The sequence below is a fragment of the Thermobia domestica genome, chromosome 11, assembly GCF_964235325.1.
Source record: "Thermobia domestica chromosome 11, izTheDome1.hap1.1, whole genome shotgun sequence".
Classification (NCBI taxonomy): Eukaryota; Metazoa; Arthropoda; class Insecta; order Zygentoma; family Lepismatidae; genus Thermobia; species Thermobia domestica.
Genome location: NC_137464.1, coordinates 11,786,249 through 11,808,406, shown reverse-complemented (window position 1 = coordinate 11,808,406; position 22,158 = coordinate 11,786,249). Strand labels below are relative to the sequence as shown.

The window sequence follows — 22,158 nt, the reverse complement described above, 5'->3', positions numbered from 1 at the left end:
AGTGAAGACATAGATAGTCTTTTATTGATTTAAACATTGTGATAACTGGCATTATCAACGACAACAACGCTGTTTTCGGGAAGATTAGGAAGTAGTTTTTCATCGATCCATTTTGAAAAATTTCTACTGTTCATGTCATCATAATAATCTCCACTTTTTTGCTTAGATTTGAACAATAATAGAGCATTATTAACAAACCCAAATTCCCCTCCTGCATGGACAATAATAAGACGTGGCCCTTTTCCAACAGTTTCTGTTGCACCTATTTCACTCTTACTTTGCCAACACGCCGGTACTGAATGTGATGCGTGAATGTAGGTTTCATCTCAGGCCGGGCCCGTGAATTAATAATGCGAGGCCCGACTCGAGTTAGCATTTAGGCCCGACCCAAGGGCGCCGATTTCTCTCTAAAGTTGGGGGGGCATTCAGATGCAGAAGGTATATACATGAGGATTTTAAGACAAATTGCATTCAAATTATGCCAAATAATGTATATTCATAAATACAATAGGGGGCCTACATGACCTTTGGGACCTCGAACGTATAACTAGGGTGATAATTAAATCAAATATTTTAATTGCAACTATGCCAAATATTTTGATCCGCACTTCTGGAAGAGGAACTAGCTGAAATAAAAGAAATCTTTGAACAAAGTTTTCTATACTAGTTATCAGTTGTTATAGGTTTTTTTTTTTTTTTTTTTTTTTTTTTTTTTTTTTTTTTTTTAACACAAGTTGTATCTTCGGCCTTGGAAGTTGAATAATTATTCATTCTTACTCAGAAGGATGGGGGGCGCAAAATGTTAAACATTATAACACTTGAGACATAGTTTGTACTAACAATAGACTGAAAGCAGCTTATTTGTTGTCTTATATTGACAAAAATACTTTTGTCAACTCGTCTCATTGAAGTAAGACAGAAATATTTCCCTTTCAGAAAGATGCGCCCCCCGTTCTGTATTGGCCCCTGGTTCAGTATCGTAATGCTCTAGTAGGCTCGGCTGTCAGTTCAATCTTTAATGTGGAATCCAGAAAATTAAGCCATTTGCCTTTTTCGTTTCTCTTCGTTATAAAGCTTAATAACGAACATACGCAGAATATACTACCATAGAATACGAAGAGCTACCACCGCAACGCATTTTCAAAAGCGGGATTAAATGAAATGGACCACTGATATGAGAATTACGAGTCGATACTGTAGGTATAACGCTACACGGTAATATTTCTCATTTATTTTAGCAGATGATATTTGTTGTAGCATAAGTTTGCTGAGTTAGTATCACTGGTACTTTCAAGGCCAGATCAGTGGATGGAAGAGTAGTGGGGAGGGTGGTGGAATACGAAGTGCTCCTCAGCGATCTGCGCATCTTGGTTTGAAACTTGTCGAGTTATAACCTGATTTATGTAACTTTGAGAATGAAATGAAATGAAATCATTATGCTTTACGTCCTCCCCGATTAGGGTTCGGTGATGATGAGAAATGAATGTCATAGTGGAATGAAGAAAGTGGGAGGAAACGAAAGAATCCCGAAAAAGCCCACGCACACAGTGTTTGTCTACCACAAAGTTCACTTGGCGCGAGCTTAGATCGAACCCAGGGCCCCATGTATCAGAGGTGAACACTCTACCACTGAGCTACCGCGACCCCTCATATAACGTTGGAGAGACCGGCAGGTCATAAGTAGCAATGTTTGTATTCACTTGTGAACCCTTTATCCTGGTGTTACAATGTACAGTGTATAAAAACACTATTTCCACACTAATTTCCTCTTGTATGATTCATTATTCAGTTAGAAATGTTTATATTTAAGTGAGCATATAAAAAACATTACTTATGAACTGGTGTTCTATTCAGCTTCTTAATGGACAGATACAAATCAAGCTAGGTGATGGTTAAACAGTGGTGTAATTAAATGTGTTTTGCTCGGTACATTGTGGGGTCTCAGGGGAGAATGTATATATTGATTTCACTAATTCTCACAAGAAAGGGTCACGCAGTGGCTCCGCTAAGATCCGAACGAGACAATTGTGTTTGCATTTGATATGTCATAACTAGACGAATCCCAAAGTTATACGTGCCACCGGGCGGAATATCGTGAGTTACAACATATTTTGTAATGTAAGAAATACAAAAAAATTACCTGGCAAAAAAGTTTGAACCGAGTCATTTGTTCGGAAACGGTTGCGTAAATGGAAAACTCGGGCAATACGTATCCCATCATTTTCAATTGCACGCTTTTTTGGATTAAAAAAGTTTGCCCCAGGGTCCTCGCAGGGTCCCAGACGAGGTCCAACTCAAAATTTTCAAATAGCAAGAGGGGTTAAGTAGCATATCGTTTGAAAGCTGTTGTAAAATGAAAGAAAATGCAACAAGTCTCGATTCTCTAAGACACCCCTGTGCAAAATGGCGATGGGTCAAAGTGTAAACAAAAACTTAATTGCAAAGTCCATGGTCACCCCTATAAATCGGAAACGGTGAGACAAATGTGAAAATAGGACAGGAAGTGTGGCATTATTTTCAAAGTACAACCATTTAAGCTAAACGTCTAGTCCCAGGGTCCCAGGTGGGGTCCAACTAAAAAGTTTCAAATGGTAAGAGAGGTAGCACATCGTTTGAAACATCTTGTTAAATGAAAGTAGATGGAGCAAGTCTCGACTTTCTACGACAACCCTGTCCAAAATTGCGGCGGGTCAAAATGTAAACAAAAGTTTAATTGAAAATCTATGGCCACCTTGAACGCAAGATAGCCGCTTAAAACCTATATCGAAAGGATAAGCATACCAAACTGCTGAAGCTAGGAAAACCAAATTTGACATTAATGTTAATTAGTAGATGACGAAAATATGCGAAATGTTCAAAAACGCGACATCTTGAGTTCAAAATGCCGCACTATGTATCGAACGCATGCCCAGCTCACAACATTGGCGTTGGAAAAGCGAAATGTGGTATTTACGTTTATGGTTAATAGTAGATATCCACAAAATATCAAAGAATATAATCTATAATCCAATATGGCTGCCAGTGTGAAAAATGAGTTTGTATATAAACATGTTATTTCCTGGGATACTGTGACCAAACCAACAAAGTTTGACGCAACTAGATGTACTGAAATGACTTACATATAGTTTGGTACTACTCGCCAATCTTGCAAATGATGTGTGTGTGTGGGGGGGGGGTGCGTTGGTGAACCCGCCAATCTTTGTAGGTCGATCGGCTACAGAGCAGCACTCTGAGCAATTTTTGCAAAGCGAGCATTTTTTAGTGGTTGCTCGAAAAGCTTTTTACTTTTAACGCGTGCAGGACCATTATAGGGGTCCCCCCGCGAGTTCTTTTGACTCCGCTCGTTTATATGGATACAGCCGGTTTGTGTGTGTAAAGTGTGTGCTCAGACTGAAAAATTTCGTCTCTCGATCGGTGTGTATTCCGACGCAGTGCCATCTACGTGTGTATTCCAAGCAGGAACTAGAGCAATTCAAACTCCCAACGGCTGCGTTCACCATTGTTGCCAATCAAGTATTTGTTGAAAAGTTAAAGAAAAATAGCAACTATAGCAAGGAATTTTTCACAGTAAGAACTCGGATATGAATATTACGTAAAAATAACTCTATGCCTAAAATGCTTTTTTTACTAGAGCTGAGGAGAGGGAGAGGGGAGGGAGACGTGTGTATATAAAAATATATCTATATATATAAAATTGAAAATCACTATGCTTATGACTTCAAATCTGCTGAACCGCTTGATCGATCTCGATCAAATTTGTAACATGGATGAGGTTCAAGGCCAGGCTGGTTTTAGGCTATTCACTTGGATGGTAAAAGTGAGAGGGGAGGGGGAATGGGTATAAAAATAAATAAAACTTAATAACTCCCGAACCACTCAACCGATCTTGATCAAATTTTCAACATAGATGAGGTTTAGGCCTGGGATTGTTTCTATAATTTTAAATTGACTGAGCAACGTATGGGAGGAGAAGGAGGGGGAGATATCTAAAAATCAATTTATATAAGACTGAAAGTGACTATTTTTGTAACTTAATAAATCTTGAACTATCCGACCAATCTCATTCAGAGTTTCAACATACATGAGATTCGGATCTGGAAATATTTTTGTAATTTCACTTTAACGGTAGATTCTAGGGAAGGGGGTGGGGAGGGGGACATGAATAAAAATTAATAAAACTAATAACTTTTGAACCACACAACCAATCTCGATCAAATTTTCAACATGTATGAGGGTCGGGCCTTGGGTGCTTTTTATCGTTTCACTATGACGAGCCAGTATAGAGGAGGGGGAAGGGGAGATATATGTAAAAAAAATAAAAATGACTGTCTTTGTGACTTCATCACTCTTGAATCACCCGACCAATCTCAATCAAATTTTCAACATGCATAAGGTTCGGATGTGGAAACATTTTTGTAATTTCACTTTAACGGTAGATCCTAAGGAAGGGGGTTGGGAGGGGGACATGAATAAAAACTAATAACTTTTGAACCACACAACCAATCTCGATCAAATTTTCAACATGTATGAGGGTCGGGCCTTGGGTGCTTTTTATCGTTTCACTATGACGAGCAAGTATAGAGGACGGGAAGGGGGAGATATATGTAAAAAAAAATTAAAATGACTGTCTTTGTGACTTCATCACTCTTGAACCACCCGACCAATCTAAATCAAATTTTCAACATGCATAAGGTTCGGATCTGGAAACATTTTTGTAATTTCACTTTAACGGTAGATCCTAGGGAAGAGGGAAAGGAGGGGAACGTATGAATAAAAACTAATAAAACTAATAACTTTTGAACCACCCAACCAATCTCGATCAAATTTTCAACATGTATCAGGGTCAGACCTTGGGTGTTTTTTATCGTTTCACTATGACGAGCCACCAGAGGGGAGAGGGAGGGGGAGATATATGTAAAAAATAAAAATGACTGCCTTTGTGACTTTATCACTCTTGAACCATCCGACCGATCTCAATCAAATTTTCAACATACATGAGGTTTCGGGCAGGGATTAAGGCTACTCACTTTGACGATGCAACGTAGGGGAGGGGGAAGGAGGAGAAATTTAAAAAGTATCAAAATGACCAATATTAGTGTTGAATCCATAGTTTTCGGGATCGATGAGAGAAACAGTGACACTTCTGATGCTGTAACAATCCAAGTTCAGCCCTGATAGTTGAGGAGGGGGAAGTTGCAACGTAGGGGAGGGGAATAAACATTAAAAATGATCGGAAATGGCTAATATTAGTGTCGAATCCATAGTTTTAGGATTTGCTGAGATTAACAGTGACAATTTTGACGCCGTGTGCCGCAGCACGGTTGAGGGGAGGAGGAGTTGTATATAATAATGATTGAAAATGACCAATATTAGTGTCTAATCCATAGTTTTCGGGATCATTATGTTGAACAGAGACATTTCCGATCCGGTTTAAATCCAAAATCAGCTCCACAAGTTGAAGAAGGGGGAGAAAGAGATATATTAAAAATGGTCGAATATGTCCACTATCAGTAGAATTTATAGTTTTCTGGGTCGCTTAGATGAGCAGTGATACTTTCGATCCCGTTTAAATTCAGATTCAAACCTTCAACTTGGTTGAGGGGGACTTAAACGTTTAAAAATGGTCGAAAATGACAGATATTAGTGCTCAATCCACATTTTTGGGGTCGCTCAGATGGACAGTGATACTTCCGATGACATAGGCCGCAACAAGGGGGAGGGGGATATAATGATTCGAAATTAGTGTTGAATCTATAGTTTCTGGGATCGCCGAGATGAACAATGACACTTCGTATGGTGTTAATTCCAAATTCAGCCGCGCGTCTTCTGAGAGGGGGAGAGGGAAATAAAAAATAACCCATATTAGTGTCGAATCCATAGTTTCCTGGGTCACTGAGATGACCGGTAACACATCCAATGCCGTGCCGCACAACCTGAAAGAAGAGGAGGGGGATATATATATATATATATATATATATATATATATATATATATATATATATATATATATATATATATATATAAATGTTCAAAATTATCCGACACTAGTGTCTGATCCGTAGTTTTTAGGGTCGCTGAGATGAAGAATGACACTTCCCATCCCGTTTGAAACCAAACTCAGCCCCGTAGCTTGGGAGATAATGAAATGATCGAAAATGATTAACATTAGCGTCGAATACGTGGTATTCGGGATCGCCGAGGTGATCAATAATCTTTCCGAGGCCGTTTAATTCGATGCCATTAAAAACGAAAACAGCATATTTCACGGGTACAGAACACATGAGACACGGAATTGTGCATTTAAATTTTCATTTCACCCAGCGAAGCGGGTATATACTAGTAAAACCTCATAACTTTGGAATCACCAAACCGATCTCATTCAAATTTTCAACGTGGATGAAGTTCGGACCTGGGATGACTTTTATCATTTTAGTTTGACGGTCCAATGTAGGGAGGGGAAGAGGGTGTATCAGACCACCAGTCTTAGACATTTTTCTCAGCTTCTAGTGCACGTAGACGCTGGAAACAAAAAATGAATGACCAAATGGTACATGAAGAATCAAATGGTGATACTTCCATATCCAGTGGCGTAGCGGGAATACACCAAGGGGGTCAACACCAAAATTTTTAATGGAAAATGGTATCAATTTCGATTTTTTAGAATTAATATTGAAAAAGAATTAACTTTTACGGGAAACACTTTTCGTTAAATTCTACGGTTTCGGATCTACGTCTATTATTTGTTGTATTGCTACTATCAGACAACCCGGTAAACTCATTTTTCTGTTCATAGTGCACGGAGACACTTCAAACAGAAAATGAATGACTAAATCGTATCTGAAGAATAAAATGGTGATACTCCCATATCCAGTGCCGTAGCGGGAATGCATCAAAGGGATTAACTCCAAAATTTTTAATGGAAACTGGTATCAATTTCGACTTCTTTGAAAGTATTACTGATAAAGAAACAACTTTTACGGGAAACACTTTTCGTCATATTCTACGGTTTGGTATTTACTTATGTTATTTGTTGAATTGCCACTTCAGACCAATTGCCATCTCAGTCATTTTCCTCTGTTCGTAGTACACGCAGACACTTCAAACAACAACAAAAAACTGAATGACCAAATCGTACGTGAAGAATCAATGGTGATGCTTCTATATCAATTGGCGTAGCGGGGATACATCCACGGTGGTTAACTCCAAAATTTCAAATGGAAAATGGTATCAATTTCGATTTCTTTGGAAGTATTATTGAAATAGAAACAACTTTAACGGGAAACACTTATCGTTAAATTCTGCGGTTTGGGATCTACGTCTGTTATTTGAAGTTGAATTGCTACTATCAGTCCACCCGGCAAAGGCATTTTTCTCTGTTCGTAGTAAACGTAGACACTTCAAAAAAACTGAATGACCAAATCGTATGTGAAGAATCAAATGGTGTTGCATCTATGTCTAGTGGCGTAGGGGGAATACCTCTACGGGGATCAACTAGAAAGTTTCAAATGTAAAGTATCAATTTCGATTTCTTTGGAAATGCTATTGAAAAAGAAACAACTTTTACAGTTAACGCTTTTCGATAAATTATACAGTTTAGCATTGTCTGTTCTTTTTTGTGGAATTGTTACTATCTGATCATACGTCCGAGGCATTTCCCTCGGCTCTTGATGCACATAGACACTTTAAACGAAAAATTGAATGAGTAAATTGTATGGGAAGAATGAAATGGTGATTTCATATTCAATGACGTAGCGGATTACCTATACGGTCCGTCATCTCCAAAATTTCAAATGTGAAGTTTTCTTTTTCGATTTCTTTGGAAGTATAGTTGACAAAGAAATCTGTCTTATTTCTGTTGGCATCTGTATTATTTGTTATTGAATTGTAATTACAGAACAACAGTTTTACTTGGCAATGACTCCAAGACAACACCAAATAACTCATTTTCTATCAAATATTCTGCTGCGGAAACTCTTTACAGCATTTAGTATCAAACGTTGCGACAAATTTCGTGCACGTATCAATGAAAACAAAATTACAAGACAGTATGTAGTTTAAATTCCGGGGTTGAAACCATTTAAAACAGAGAAACACTCTTTGATTATAAGAAAACTACTTATGAAAGAAATTTGGATGTAAAATGAAAGCAATAAAAGATCAAAAGAAATCTAAAGTTTCAGACTTATGAAACTTCTGCCACTCTGTCGATCTTCTTAAAGTTCTAATTAACTTTTGTATAGACTACATTTTAATTGAAATCACTTTTCGGAATTCACTGCACGAACCATTTTTCAGGAATAGTACAAATAAACAAACTGAGGATAAATAAATAAGGTGAACAGCAAATTCCGAACATTCTTACCAATATATCGTACTTGGACCAAAATTACTTACAATAAAGGTTCAAAGCATCGCCCAGCACGTGCGATGCATATGCGAATGTGTACCGGGACATTGTTGACTTCTTTTAACACTTAGTTTGCACTTAGTTCGTGACAGCCTTTACGGATCCTCTCCATTATATCCTCCCATGTAGTAGGACAGTCTTGGTAAAACAGGTCTTTGACATATCCCAAAAAGAAAAAGTCGAGCGGAGTCAGGTCCGGACTTTGCTACTTCGTTTGCTGAAGTCACTTTTTCTTTCAATTTACCTCTTATATGGTATCGCAGTCTACACAGTTCTTTTGGTGCGTGACGCTAAACGTCTCGCGATTTTCCGGCAATGATGATAACTGTTCACTACTGGAGAGTTCTTTACTAGTTGATGGACGAGAAGATTCTGATATCTCGGTCATATGTGGAAAACATGGATTCGCTGCAGACGACAAACAAGAAATATCATCCTTTTCCTCAACCCCTACCGAAGTTGAGCATTGTGGGTCATCACAATTAGTTCTAACGTATAATCTTACAACACGAATCGAGTTTACAGAGTGATAGTCGAGCTTGTAAATATCCGAGGGTTCAGTGAATATATTCCGGTGCACTCGAATCTATTCAGAGCAACATCCATGCGACACATGTTTCAATATTCCTCTGAAAAAAGTTTGAAGCCGTAAATTAGTTTGAAATAAATAGTTGCTAGCTTATTCTCAGATCGGTGGTATGGTTGCAACAACAGTAGCAACACTATGCGGCTTAGCTGCAATGCTTTGCCTCTACCGAAGTCGATGGTTGTAAGTAGCTTACGATTAAAAGGTAAAATCTTCTATCCCACAGCGGCCTAGGGTGGTAATTTAAAGAATATCTTTCTTACTCATCGTAGTTTCAGGAGATAATATAGTTGTATCTCTTTGCTTATTGCAGCCTCCGGAGTAGGTAGTTATAGAAATACTCTTTTGCGTATTACAGCAACAGAAGTTGGATTTAAAGAAATCTCCGTAACACAAAAGGATCTCAGAAATAGTTTAGGAAGGTTAGCGATCAGCACTGGAACTTATTCTTCTGTCCACTTGAGGTCTTCTTTTATGGCTATCCTCTGAAGGGGAAGTTCGTGAGGAGAGTGTTGGCCGCATTCGATTTCCCTCGGAACCAACTTCGCGTCTTTCTGGTATCCTCCTTCCACCGTCTGTTGGTGATTATGTTGTGAACAGAAAACATGTGTTCGTTAATGAAGCACGCTTTCTAGTACTTGCTTACACCTGACGTACGGAACCTTACAGCCCTCACAACAGAAACAGAATCCAGAAGATTATTTGAAAAATACAAATATTGCTCTAGAAACATCTGTTAAGACGGTTCTATTTCCATGGCAAAATCCTTGATATGTGCCAGTAAGAAGGAACATAAGCCCGTAAAACTTTGCAAAATTTTCTTTTGGTGGAATCTTGAATTCTGTATTTTTGGCTATTATTGCTGAGATTTTAATAGAATTGTCTGATATTAAATATGCGAGAACATTAAGCTCTGAGTTAAATTAATTTGTCTTAGGTGAAGCACAAAAATTTCTTAAATTTAAAAATAAAATTTCTATAGCTATTGTTGAAAAGTATGACTCCCAGCAAGATATCATCGTCAAAGGATCTTATTCGTTTATCAATGTAAAATCATCCTAGTTCCAATTAAGAGAGCTTGCATGGTAGTTTTATGATCCATCACGCATATGAGAATTTTGTAAGATTTTCTTGTGTGATTGACCTCGAAGGTCATGTATCAGCGGCTTCTCGGATGGAGCAATATTTGGTGCTAGCTCGAGGAGATATCTAAAGTCGTTATGTATTTTTTTGCCTTTCAAAGTGTTTAATACATACTCAGTTGACTGGAATGGCACCCACAGGTACTTAATGTATGTTTTGCACTGCTGTAAATTCAAAACAATTCTAAATGCGTTCCTATTTTATTTCTTGGCAATAATCTGTGGCGAAGCGAAGCTATTATCGTCTGTGTGTCGTATAATTGTAGCATTATTGAGTTCTTGAATTTGTTGATCTGCCTGATCTCGAACATTCATTGGAACAGGGAGATCTGTTCTCGAACACTGCCGACTTAGGGATTCTTGTTTTGTGATTGTAGCCCCTATAATGTCCAATGCCGTCCGGAGTGTATAAAAGCATTTTATATTTTTATAATAACTCGTGAATGGCCTGTTTCTGCGACTGGTCTAAATTAAGATTAATATCAAAAACATCAATTTTGAAAAGTTTTTATCTATACTTCAAAGAATTTTGAACCTCTTTTCCTGTACAATTTTTATTTTCTTCTATAGAGCTCGCTTCCATTGTTGCAAAAGATTAATCCTGGCATGCTACAAGATTCATCAATGGTGTATTTTTCTTTAAAGTTACAGGATAACTATTTAGATTTGAAATTACTAGTCAGTTGTTTACGTCTAACCTTTGCTCAATAGTTTGTATTTGTCAAGTAAGCCATGGAGAAACGATACGAAGAAAGATGCAAAATCATCAATCTGTCTTTTGCTATTACCGCAGTAAATGTTTGAAAAAGTGGAACTAACTTAATGTGTTTGTCGATATAAAAAACAAAGCTTTTTGTCTTTGTCTAAGTATGAGTCGTGTGTTGTGATAAAATGTTTTCCTGTTTTCTGGTAATGTTGACTTCTTATGATTTTTAAATAGAGAGATAAGATTCTTTGTTAAATCGATTGTAACATATAAGCTTTCAAGCGAGTCTAAACCAAAAATAATTGGAATACATGATTTCCTTCTCATACAAAAGGAATGAGAGAATGTCGTTTCCCAACGCTGAATGATACCATTGCTACATATTTCAAGTTAATTTTATTTCATATCCCTTTAACCTCCGTTTTATGTAGTATTGATTGAACATCAGGAAGGCCAGATGGAAATGGTAGATCCGGTGTCCACTAGCAGTGTTCGTCTGTGAAATTTAGTGATTATTTATGGGCTTTGTTCTGTTATTAGAATTGCTTGATCTTTGACTCCTGAACAAGGGACGGCCCGACTCGCTTTTTGGACGTTTAAAATAGGCAGAAGCACAATACCTACGCTTTCTGCATTTTGCGAAGTCCAGTATTTAATCTTCTGTTGTGGATTTTGTTGGAGGTTTTGTGGTGTCCCGTTTTCCTCTATACTTCACCCCGTTCTAATAGTTTTTTTTTGTTTAATCGCTTATTCCCTTAATTCCCCTTTCTATTTTGGTTATGCAAACTGGTTTGTGCAACTATTAAATAGGGCTCTGCCGTTTAATTAGCCAGGGAAGAAAAATCGTTTTAAACAGTAGTTTTCAGCTTGTGTGGAGATTCTACGACGTTCAAGTTAGACTTCTGATCATCTTTCTCTAGTTGTGGTGCTGATATTGAAGTATGTAATGTCGGACCGGGAGGATTATATTGAAAAATATAATTTTGTCTGCTAAATTGACATTAACTTGATCCTGTAATGATTCAAGAGACTGAGGTAGTGCATTTATGTATATACAAGTACAGTGCGACAATAATATACCGATTTTTTTTTTTTTTTTTTTTTTTTTGCAATAGAGAAATGAAAACTGCACCTAAAGCAGATGTCTATGAGCTTCGTGGCTAAGCGGTTATCGTGCGCGCCTTTGGAGTGGGACACCGGGTTCGATTCTCAGCGGGAGCTCACGTTTTTTGGATTTCACCTTAATCAGTATGTCCCGTCTCATATAGCCTCGCTGCTGAAAGGGATGTGAAACTCAAAATCAACTCAACTGAAAGTATATGCATATCAAGTGGCTTGCGCAAATATCAGTAGTCGAGCAGTAACAGAGTTACACATTATTATTATTATTATTATTATTATTATTATTATTATTATTATTATTATTATTATTATTATTATTATTATTGTTGTTGTTGTTGTTGTTGTTAATAATAATAATAATAATAATAATAATATTGAATAGAATGTTGCATTTAGGTTTTGTTACCTGAAGTTGAGAAAGTCAACTACAAATTCTCATGGGTAGTTATATAATGCCTATATAATGCCTATATGAAGCACTGTGTAGCATTTGAATTTCGCAATACTTCGTAAAGGCAGTGAGTCTTTGAAGCATGCCGGTAAGACAGAAAATCGAGAAAACAATGCTGCACATGCAGAAGCCACGGATCAAGTTTTGTTGGTGACTAATTTTGGATTCCAATGGTCTCGCTATTCTCTCATTAATTTTTTAGTCGAATCCTTTGGGAGCAATTGTATGGAGAAGTAAAAAATTATGTAAAGGTACTGTAAATATGTGAAGACAAACATAAAAAAAAGTTATCAAAAAAGTGAAGGCACAGTTATTGCTAACCATTCGCATTAAAATTGAAAACATTGCATATTAGCATAAGCTATGGTTTGTTTCATAGTTACTACGCCTAAAATAATAAAATAGATATTGTTGATTCGGTTAGACAAATATAATATAATATTTCAGAGAATCATAAATTTTAAGTGATACAAGATTACGATGTTCAATAGTATAATAGTTATAGTAACGAACTAATAGTATACTAATTCAATAGTTTAATAGTAATTATATTTGTGTGTTGTTGCTAAGTGTTAATGCAAGTAACTTGATAACGTCTTAACCTTTTAAAATCCCTTCCTTGTCAATTTTAAACTTACTGCCTTTTTCGTTTTATCTTCTATCTTGTTTTCCAATATTCTTGCCATTTAGTAGATCATTTTCGACGTTATAACAAAAATATTAAATTCGATGGTACGAATAATTGAGTTAACGTCCCTTTCAGCAGCGAGGCTATATGAGACGGGACCTACTGATTAACATGGGATACTAACCGCATGAACTCCCACCGGGAATCGAACGCGGGTATCCCACCTGGTATGAATAATGTATCTTGTTTCGTGTTTCTTGTAGTCATATAATATTGTTCTCCCGCTGGTCTTGTAGCGAGCACGTGCTTCTTTGGTCACATGGTCTGATGGAAGTATTAATAAAATCTAAACTATTATAGTGGTTCGGATTCCACCTTAACATATAAGTCTCTGTCTCATACAGCCTTGGTGCTGAAAAGAAACACTAACCTTCATCGAACAAACAAACAGATATAACGCTAATTTAGTCTCGCCATTCCATTTCAAAATGAAATGAAATCTTACAGTTAACGTCCCACGATTATGTCGTTACGTTAAGGGAGTCGATGATTAAGGCAAGTGAGTGACGATGGAGGAATTAGTGGAATGAGAATGTGGAAGGAAATGGGGGAGTACTCCGAGAGAACCCATGGAAACGATGTTGTCCACCACAAACTAGCTTCTCCGGGGATTGAATCAATGCGCTATTCCATTCGAAATCAAATGAAATTTCTAGTTTTACATCCCATGGTTATACTCTATAGCTTATAATAGACGTGTGATTAATGAGAGTGAATGGTTATGAAATAATTGGTGGAAAGGAAATTTGAGGACCCAAGAAAGTCAACAGCATTAATCCATATGTTTCATTTACTACAAAGTTAACTAGTGTTTAAAGCAGTTGCTCTAATCGCACTGCTCACATTTACTCACTGAACTCGCATTACACACATTTTACCCACAATATTCTTGTTTGTTTGTTAGTGTCTTCGTTTGTTAAAATTACTCGTTTTGCAAATGCCCAGTTGGTTTGGGTACTCACTTCTACGCGTCCAGTCAAGGTCGAGATATTGCATTCTAATGCCTCTGGGAATTTAGCGCTATCTTCGACGCAACTTTTGGAAACGTATCAGGAAAGTAGCATCAATACTAATTTAGATATGAATGCATACTCGGTTTTCCTATGGCCCAGCTCGCATACGCCTTTTGTAGGGTAGACAAACAGGTGTGTGTGTGTGTGTGTGTGTGTGTGTGTGTGTGTGTTTGTGTGTGTGTGTGTGTGTGTGTGTGTGTGTGTATATATATATATATATATATATATATATATATATATTCAAGTAAATTACGTTGAGAGAACCTTGACGAACGTGCATGAAGAACAAAACATATATGTGTTCTTACCGAATGAAATAATAGTTGAAGTGAATCGAAATTCAATTGTTCTTTAGTTGTCCTATTTTTTCTAAATACATAATAGAGAAAAATAGAGATTTAGATTTGTACTGTTATGAATGACATAGGCTTTAAGTGGCCATCTTGCGTTCAAGGCGGCCATAGTTTTTCAATTTAGCTTTTGTTTATATTTTGACCCGCCGCAATTTTGGACAGGGTTGTCGTAGAAAGTCGAGACTTGCTCCATCTACTTTCATTTAACAAGATCTTTCAAACGATGTGCTACCTCTCTTGCCATTTGAAACTTTTTAGTTGGACCCCACCTGGGACCCTGGGACTAGACATTTAGCTTAAATTGTTGTACTTTGAAAATAATGCCACACTTCCTTTCTTATTTTCACATTTGTCTCACCGTTTCCGATTTATAGGGGTGACCATGGACTTCGCAATTAAGTTTTTGTTTACACTTTGACCCGTCGCCATTTTGCACAGGGGTGTCTTAGAGAGTCGAGACTTGTTGCATTTTCTTTCATTTTACAACAGCTTTCAAACGATATGCTACTTAACCCCTCTTGCTATTTGAAAATTTTGAGTTGGACCCCGTCTGGGACCCTGCGACGACCCTGGGGCAAACTTTTTTAATCCAAAAAAGCGTGCAATTGAAAATGATGGGATACGTATTGCCCGAGTTTTCCATTTACGCAACCGTTTCCGAACAAATGACTCGGTTCAAACTTTTCTGCCAGGTAATTTTTTTGTATTTCTTACATTACAAAATATGTTGTAACTCACGACATTACGCCCGGTGGCACGTATAACTTTGGGATTCGTCTAGTTATAACATATCAAATGCAAACACAATTGTCTCGTCTCGTTCGGATCTCAGCGGAGCCACTGCGTGACCCTTCCTTGTCAGATATAATCTGAAGGCTAGTTTAAACAGAAATAAGAAATAATAATATAAACATTCAACAGTTATGCAAAAGAGAGTAGACGGAAGTCAGCCTTAATCCATATTTAAAGATACCTTTCTGATATTTGCTCGATGGAACTGAGGAAAAAACTTTCAGGATGACCGGCCACTAGATCTGAACTCTATACGTCAGAGTTGTGAAGCATCTATGTTAATAGCTGCTAAATATTTGCTCGGTATTATTAATAACTAGAGACCGGGTGTTAGGCAAAATGCCTATTCTTTAATATTAAAGATATGATGAAAATTAACGTTTTAAAGTTCATATGGGGGTTATAGTTTCAATTTAAGGCAATTTTATTATACTTATTTCGCACCTTCCTGCCTAAATAATTGCTTTAGTGCCTAATGTTGCCTGTTCTATTCATTATCTTCAGAATAAAACTTTAGAAAAATATATAATTTAGTGTTTCAAGAAAGGATTCTGTTTGTTCCGAGATTAGTGCTGTACACTTTGGACTGTTATGTGAAATAATAAAGTGCTGTATAGAATGTATTTACCAAATATACATGGAATACATATCAAGCTTTGTTTTTATATATATACAGTAAAATGAGATATTAACAAACAGGTATGTTTGTGTATTCTTTGAACATTATCTGTGACTTAAATTTATTTGTTAATTGTTTTGAGTATGTATCTTCATTACTTCGAGTTAAATTTTTGTGCCTATTTTTAAATTTTAGGTGCCTATTTACCTGACCATTCTCCGAGTTTTTGATAACTAAACATCCGGTCTCTAATAAATGTATTAATTTATTTAAGACCTTGAACATGTGATTTTATTGTACATTTTTGGATAAAAATATTCTGGAAAAAACCTACATTCATAGTTTCATGTCGTTTGTTAATAAAACAGTTGTAGGTGAAATATTTGCATTTTTGCTTCAGAATCGGGAAGTCTCGCGTTCGAATTTCTTGATTAGACATCCTGACATTTATTCATAAAGAATTTTCGTTCAGTAGTCCTTTCAGGTGAATGCTGGTATAGTACCTTGACTAATATATTCTGAGCTTCTTCACAATTCTAGTCCGTGTTTGATTGTATCAGTTATACTGTAAACGGTCTTGACGTCCTTATCTGCAACTATGTTACTAAGTAAACAAAGTTGAAATACCTTGATTGCATACTTTGTATTCATGTATATATCAAGGTTAGCATATAATGTATTTTAATCTTTTCATATTTCAGGATACAGAGACAAATCTCTTGTGCATAAATGATCCACCGTCTGGAGCGAATAGTGTAGAATCCTTAATCCAGCCGCTGGTTGGGAATGAATCCAACAAGCGTTTTCATCTTGTTCCAACTGTGATAGCAGCAGGATTTGAACTTATTTTAGTAGTAAGTCTTTATATATACTTCTGGTAATTTCTTGTCATAAAATAAATAAATAATCTTACATTGTTCCACGTATATATGGTTAAAGAAGAAAGATGATAAACACAAGGAAGAGAGAGGACATATGAAACAACTGGTAAAGTAATTACTCAGGAAAAGCAAATTACTAGTAATCGTATTCTGAAAGAGCGCTCTCTTTTATATTCGAATTAGCTGAAATGCCTGTTCTTCGCGCGGGGAGAATAGTTTATGAAAAGCAATAATAATAATAATAAACTGACTGTCTTGTACTGTTCCTTCTATATGTATGTTAGCCTGTATTTCAATTGAACTAGCGGGAGCACAATGGCTCAGTGGTAGAGCGCTTACCACTGGTGCATGGGGGTTCCGGGTTCGATCTCCGGTCAAGTAAGTTTGTGGTGGACAACATCGTGTCCGGGGTTTTCTCAGGGTATTCCCGTTTCTTCTTATTTTCTCATTTCACCAATTTTTCCATTATCATTCACTTGCTTTAATCATCGTCTCCCTTAGCCTAAAGGTTGAGTTGAGTTGATTTTAGTTTAGCGTCCCTTTCAGCAGCGAGGCTATATAAGACGTGGACCTACTGATTAACGTGGAATCCGAACCACATGAGCTCCCGCCGGGAATCGAACCCTTAGCCTGAAGGGTGTAACGTGGAACGTTAAACTGAAAGATTTAATTTTTTTTCAATTAAACTGAAAGATTTAATTAAACTAGCGGCCAGTCTTCTTCAAGGCAAAGGGCTTATATTATTTTCCTATGCGGATCTTCAGATAGTGTAACAGTAGTACGTAGTAATGTTTGAGCTCCTTCTCCTCTTAGGTTACGCTTGGGGAATAAATTTGGACTTGCATTGTGAGTGTCACTATTCATCTTAGGTACCCCGAAAACTATAGACTTGATGCTATCTCTGTCATTTTCAATTGTTTTTTACATGTCACCCTCTTCCTGGCTTCCATTCCCATATCGATGGGGCTTAACTTAGATTTAAACGGCATCGGTGGTGTCACTACTCATCTCAGCGATCCCCAAAACCGTGGATGGATTGGACAATAATATCGATCATTTTCGATTATTTTTACATGTCAGCCCCTTCTTACTTTGTCAAAGGGGGATGAATTTCGACTTAAACGGCATCGATAGTTTCAATATTCATCTCAGTTACCCCGAAAACTGTGGATTGGACACTAATATCGGCCGTTTTCGATTATTTTTATTGTATCGTCGTTCCCTTTGCCGAAGATGTACTAAACTCCCAAGTTAGGCCACGGTTCACTTATGTACTAAAACTCTCAACATCAGTAGTCTAGGAGTTCAATGTGAAACATCTGTGTAGATAAAAATTCTCACATTCATCTTTTTTAATGCTGCATTTTAATGTGAGTTATTCTATTCAACAAACTTAGTTGACCAGCAATCAATAAAGTCCTTTATTTCCATGTTGAACCTAAACGGGCTAATAGCACTTGATGAATGAGGTGTCATTCTTCGTATTCCAAAAGTACGAAGTGCATGGCATGATGTGAAAACCAACGTACTGAACGCGAAATATAGAACCTTAACGGCTTGATAGAATTTGATTTATGTGTCGACGTATTTTTCATAGTCTCAGGAGTCGTACTGTTTGTATGGGCTACCAATGTTGCTAACACAAATGTTTGCGAAAGTTTCCCACCAAATCAGATTTGAAAATTAATCCAGCTTACACGAAAAAATAATCCGGGTAATATATTTTCCCATTCGGATTGATTACTTAGTACATATGATTGAAGTTGATAATTATATTTATAATTATTAAACTAATTAGCTTTTTTATTCTTGTAAGTAAGCTTCATTTTAATATAATAATTTTAAGAAGAGTGATAGATTGCTTGCTTTTGGTCTCTGTTTCAGTCCAAAGATATTTCAGTGTGTGATTAATAATATCGTGCACGAACTTCTTTGGGATAGTTTTCGAGTTACAGCAAGCAAGAACCACTAGATTTGTGGGTGAATATTAATTTTAATGGCAACACCTAAAATTCAGTATTGGGATTCTAAACACCATGTTCAAACGCAACAATGGAATGTTAGTGATACTTTTTTGCGTGGCATATCATGGAAGGTCTCAGTGTAGGTATCTAAAAATATATACTTTATAGTATTTCCATTATTATAGAAAAACTGCTTAATGGATGGATCATTTCATAAAATATGATATATCGGTCTGTATATATAAAAATGAATGTCACTATATTTGTGACTTTCCGACCGATCTCGATCAAATTTTAAAACATATATGAGGTTCGGACCTGGGATGGTTTTTATCATTTCACTTTGACGGTACAACGTAGAGGGGGGAATATATATATATATATAAACTAAATAAAACTTAATAGCTCGGATCACGCGACCGATCTTGATCAAATTTTCAACATAGATGAGGTTCGGGCCTGACATGGTTTTTATCATTTCATTTTGACAGTGTAACTTAGCAGAGAGGGACTGGGCTCCCTCATGGCTAAGCGGTTAGTGTACGCGCCTTTGCCGTGGAAGACCCGGCTTCGATTTCTGGTGGGAGCTCATGTGGTTCGGATTCCACGTTAATCACTAGGTCCACGTCTCATATAGCCTCGCTGCTGAATGGGACGTTAAACTCAAAAAATGAAATGAAATCAAACAGCAGAGGGGGAGGGGAGATATTTAAAAATGATCGAAATTGACCGATATTAGTGTTGAATCAATAGTTTTCCCATGTCGTTTAAATCCAAACTCAGCCTCGCAACTTGGGGATATATATATATATATGTATATGTATATACCGGGTGATTCAATAAGAACGTACCAGGCCTATATTGCAGCTAATACTGCACGTAGAGCCTTAAATATCAGGACATTAAATGTCATGCAACTTTTAGAGGACAAACTTTGTCATATCCTTTCCCATTTAGACGCTAGAGGCGTTGTTGCAGACTTGTATCTGACTACCCGTAGCAGGCCTTTATCTCAGCTAATAATGTACATAGAGCCGCCAAACAAACAACTGAACTACCAAATCGTATGTGTAGAATGCAATAAAAATAGTAGCGACACCAGTGGCGTATCTCCAACGAGGGTCATCTGCAGAATTTGACATGGAAACAGGAGTTGGTTGTGCCTCCATTGAAACAAGCGCACAATAGGAGAAACGTCGAGAGGAAACACCCTCGCACCATCTGACTTTCACCTAGTAATGCGACCGTGTTGCTGCCAACGAGGAAGAAATATGCCAAGGTGTTTCCTCTCGACGTTTCTCCCCTTGTTTCAATGGAGGCACAGCCAACCCCCTGTTTCCATGTCAAATTTTGCAGATGACCCTGGTTGGAGATATTGAAAATGAAAATCGAAAATGACCGATATTAGTATCGAATCCATAGTTTTCGGAGTCGCCAGTTTAAATCAAATTCAGCCCTTTATATCCAAAATGAAATGTATTCTCCCCGTGCGAAGAACGGATATTCTGCTAGTGATTTAATAAGTTGAAGAAATATCATGGGCTTTGCACAATAGAAGTATTTGGTACAGTTACCCAGCTTATAGCACTCCCGAAATTAAAATACGATTTTACTTTCCTGGGTATGAATTAAAATTTTGTAATGTAACTCTGTGAATACTATTGTTGTAGAAGATTTTTCCGTATTACTTTCTGTTATTTTTATTATTATTATTTTTCAGTGTGCATTGGAAATCGCTGCTATCGTTGTGTCTTCCATGCGTCCAATGCAATCAGACAAATGCGAAGTATATTTTATCATTTGCTATGCTCATGTTGGATTGTGGGGCGTAATTTTTGTAAGTATTGAATGTTTTATCTGTAATAATAGTAACAATTACACTCGCTACATGCTGTAGATGAGCTACATGCTTGAAGCAGCAAATTTTTATAGAATTTCATTTTATTTATTTATTAGTTTTGTTTTTTCATTCGATGATGATATTGAAATTTTCTTAAATGTTTACAGTGATTTTTATATACCTCAGTTTATCTTATGAGAAACGTAGGTGCTCAGAAATTATTTTATGGTTTTGGCAACACAGTACCTTAACTTTTAAATGTACTTTATTTATTTTACTGACAGCAGTCGTAGTTGAATATTTATTTGTCCTTAATACATAAATACAGAGTTTGTCCGAAAAGTAGTAGGACTGATTTTCCTTTTTTTAAAAAAATCACAATTTTGACACATCGACTTAATAGTTTTTAAAATATGCCTCTTCTGCATCAACACAGGATTTCCAGCGACTCTGCCAATCACTGAAAGCTCCCTGGGACACAGAAACTGGAATGCTCTTCAGCACCCTCGTTACGGCCTCTTGAATGGCCTGGTTCGAGCCGTGGTGCCGTCCTTTCATGACCCTTTTCAGTCGAGGGAAGAGGAAGAAGTTTGCAGGAGCCACATCTGGGCTGTAGAGTAGCTGGGGAAATTATGATGCCATGTTTGGTCAGGAAGTCCATGACAGCAAAGGCGGTGTGGCTTCGCGTATTGTTGTGATGAAGCTTTCATGAACCAGCGATTGCTGGATGGACCCGGCGACTCGTTTTGCGTCTTTCAAGTACTTCCACATAGATTTCGCACTTACACTAAGTTTTCGTCACTTTTTGCCGTTGAAGGGCGTCCTGAACGTTGTTCATCTTCAACTTGCTCTCTTTCCTCCCAAAACAATTTGTGCCACTCAAAAACACTTGATCGACCCATGGCATCACTCCCATAAGCAGTCTTGATCATGTCATGGGTCTCACTCGCAATTTTATCCAGCTTGACGCAAAACTTTACTGCGTAACGCGGCTCTAACAAACGATTTGTTGTGGAGATAACAAGGTACCTTGAAAGGGGTTCCACTCTAAACTCGATCTACACTCCGTAAAGGCTTGGAGACGACTGGCGACTGCTGCGCTGATAGCTAAGATCCCCTACCACCCAACCAGCGCAGTAACATCCCCCTCCTTCACCACGTTTTAGCGGGAAAATATCAGTCCTACTACTTCCTGGACAAACCCTGTATACAAGTATTTACTCGCATTTCATATTTATGCATGCCTATATCATTGTACATCGTAATGGACACAGTTAAAATAATCAATTTAACACTTGTAAATATCTTTTCGAGCGGTAAGCTAAATTTTGGCTGCTACGTACAAAAGCCTTTTGATCCGAATATTAGGACGGAATCCCACCTTTAGCTGTAAGATCACGTCTCATATAGCCTATGTGGTGAATACTGACATTAAACTCAAACCAGAAACAAAAATCAAGGCCTGTTGTGTTTCTCTGATAGAATTTGAATTCACGTGGATTTCGAGAAGGTTTATCATCTTTCCTTTCCTTTTAAATAATTCACTCTTGAGCAAAGTTAGAGTGAGCATAGGGTCACCATAAAATTTTTTTTA

At 37.2% G+C, this 22,158-nt stretch overlaps 1 protein-coding gene across 3 annotated transcripts in view; it reads left to right on the top strand.

Annotated features, from left to right (window-relative positions):
* The window catches only part of LOC145663887 (transmembrane protein 192), a 51,008-nt gene that overhangs the window by 7,893 nt on the left and 20,957 nt on the right, over nucleotides 1-22,158 (top strand). For all 3 annotated transcript variants that reach the window (XM_081730040.1, XM_081730038.1, XM_081730039.1), the window contains exons 3-4: nucleotides 16,581-16,733; nucleotides 20,445-20,561. In XM_081730040.1, coding sequence (XP_081586166.1) covers nucleotides 16,581-16,733; nucleotides 20,445-20,561 — 270 coding nt within the window. The remainder of the gene's footprint in view (nucleotides 1-16,580; nucleotides 16,734-20,444; nucleotides 20,562-22,158) is intronic.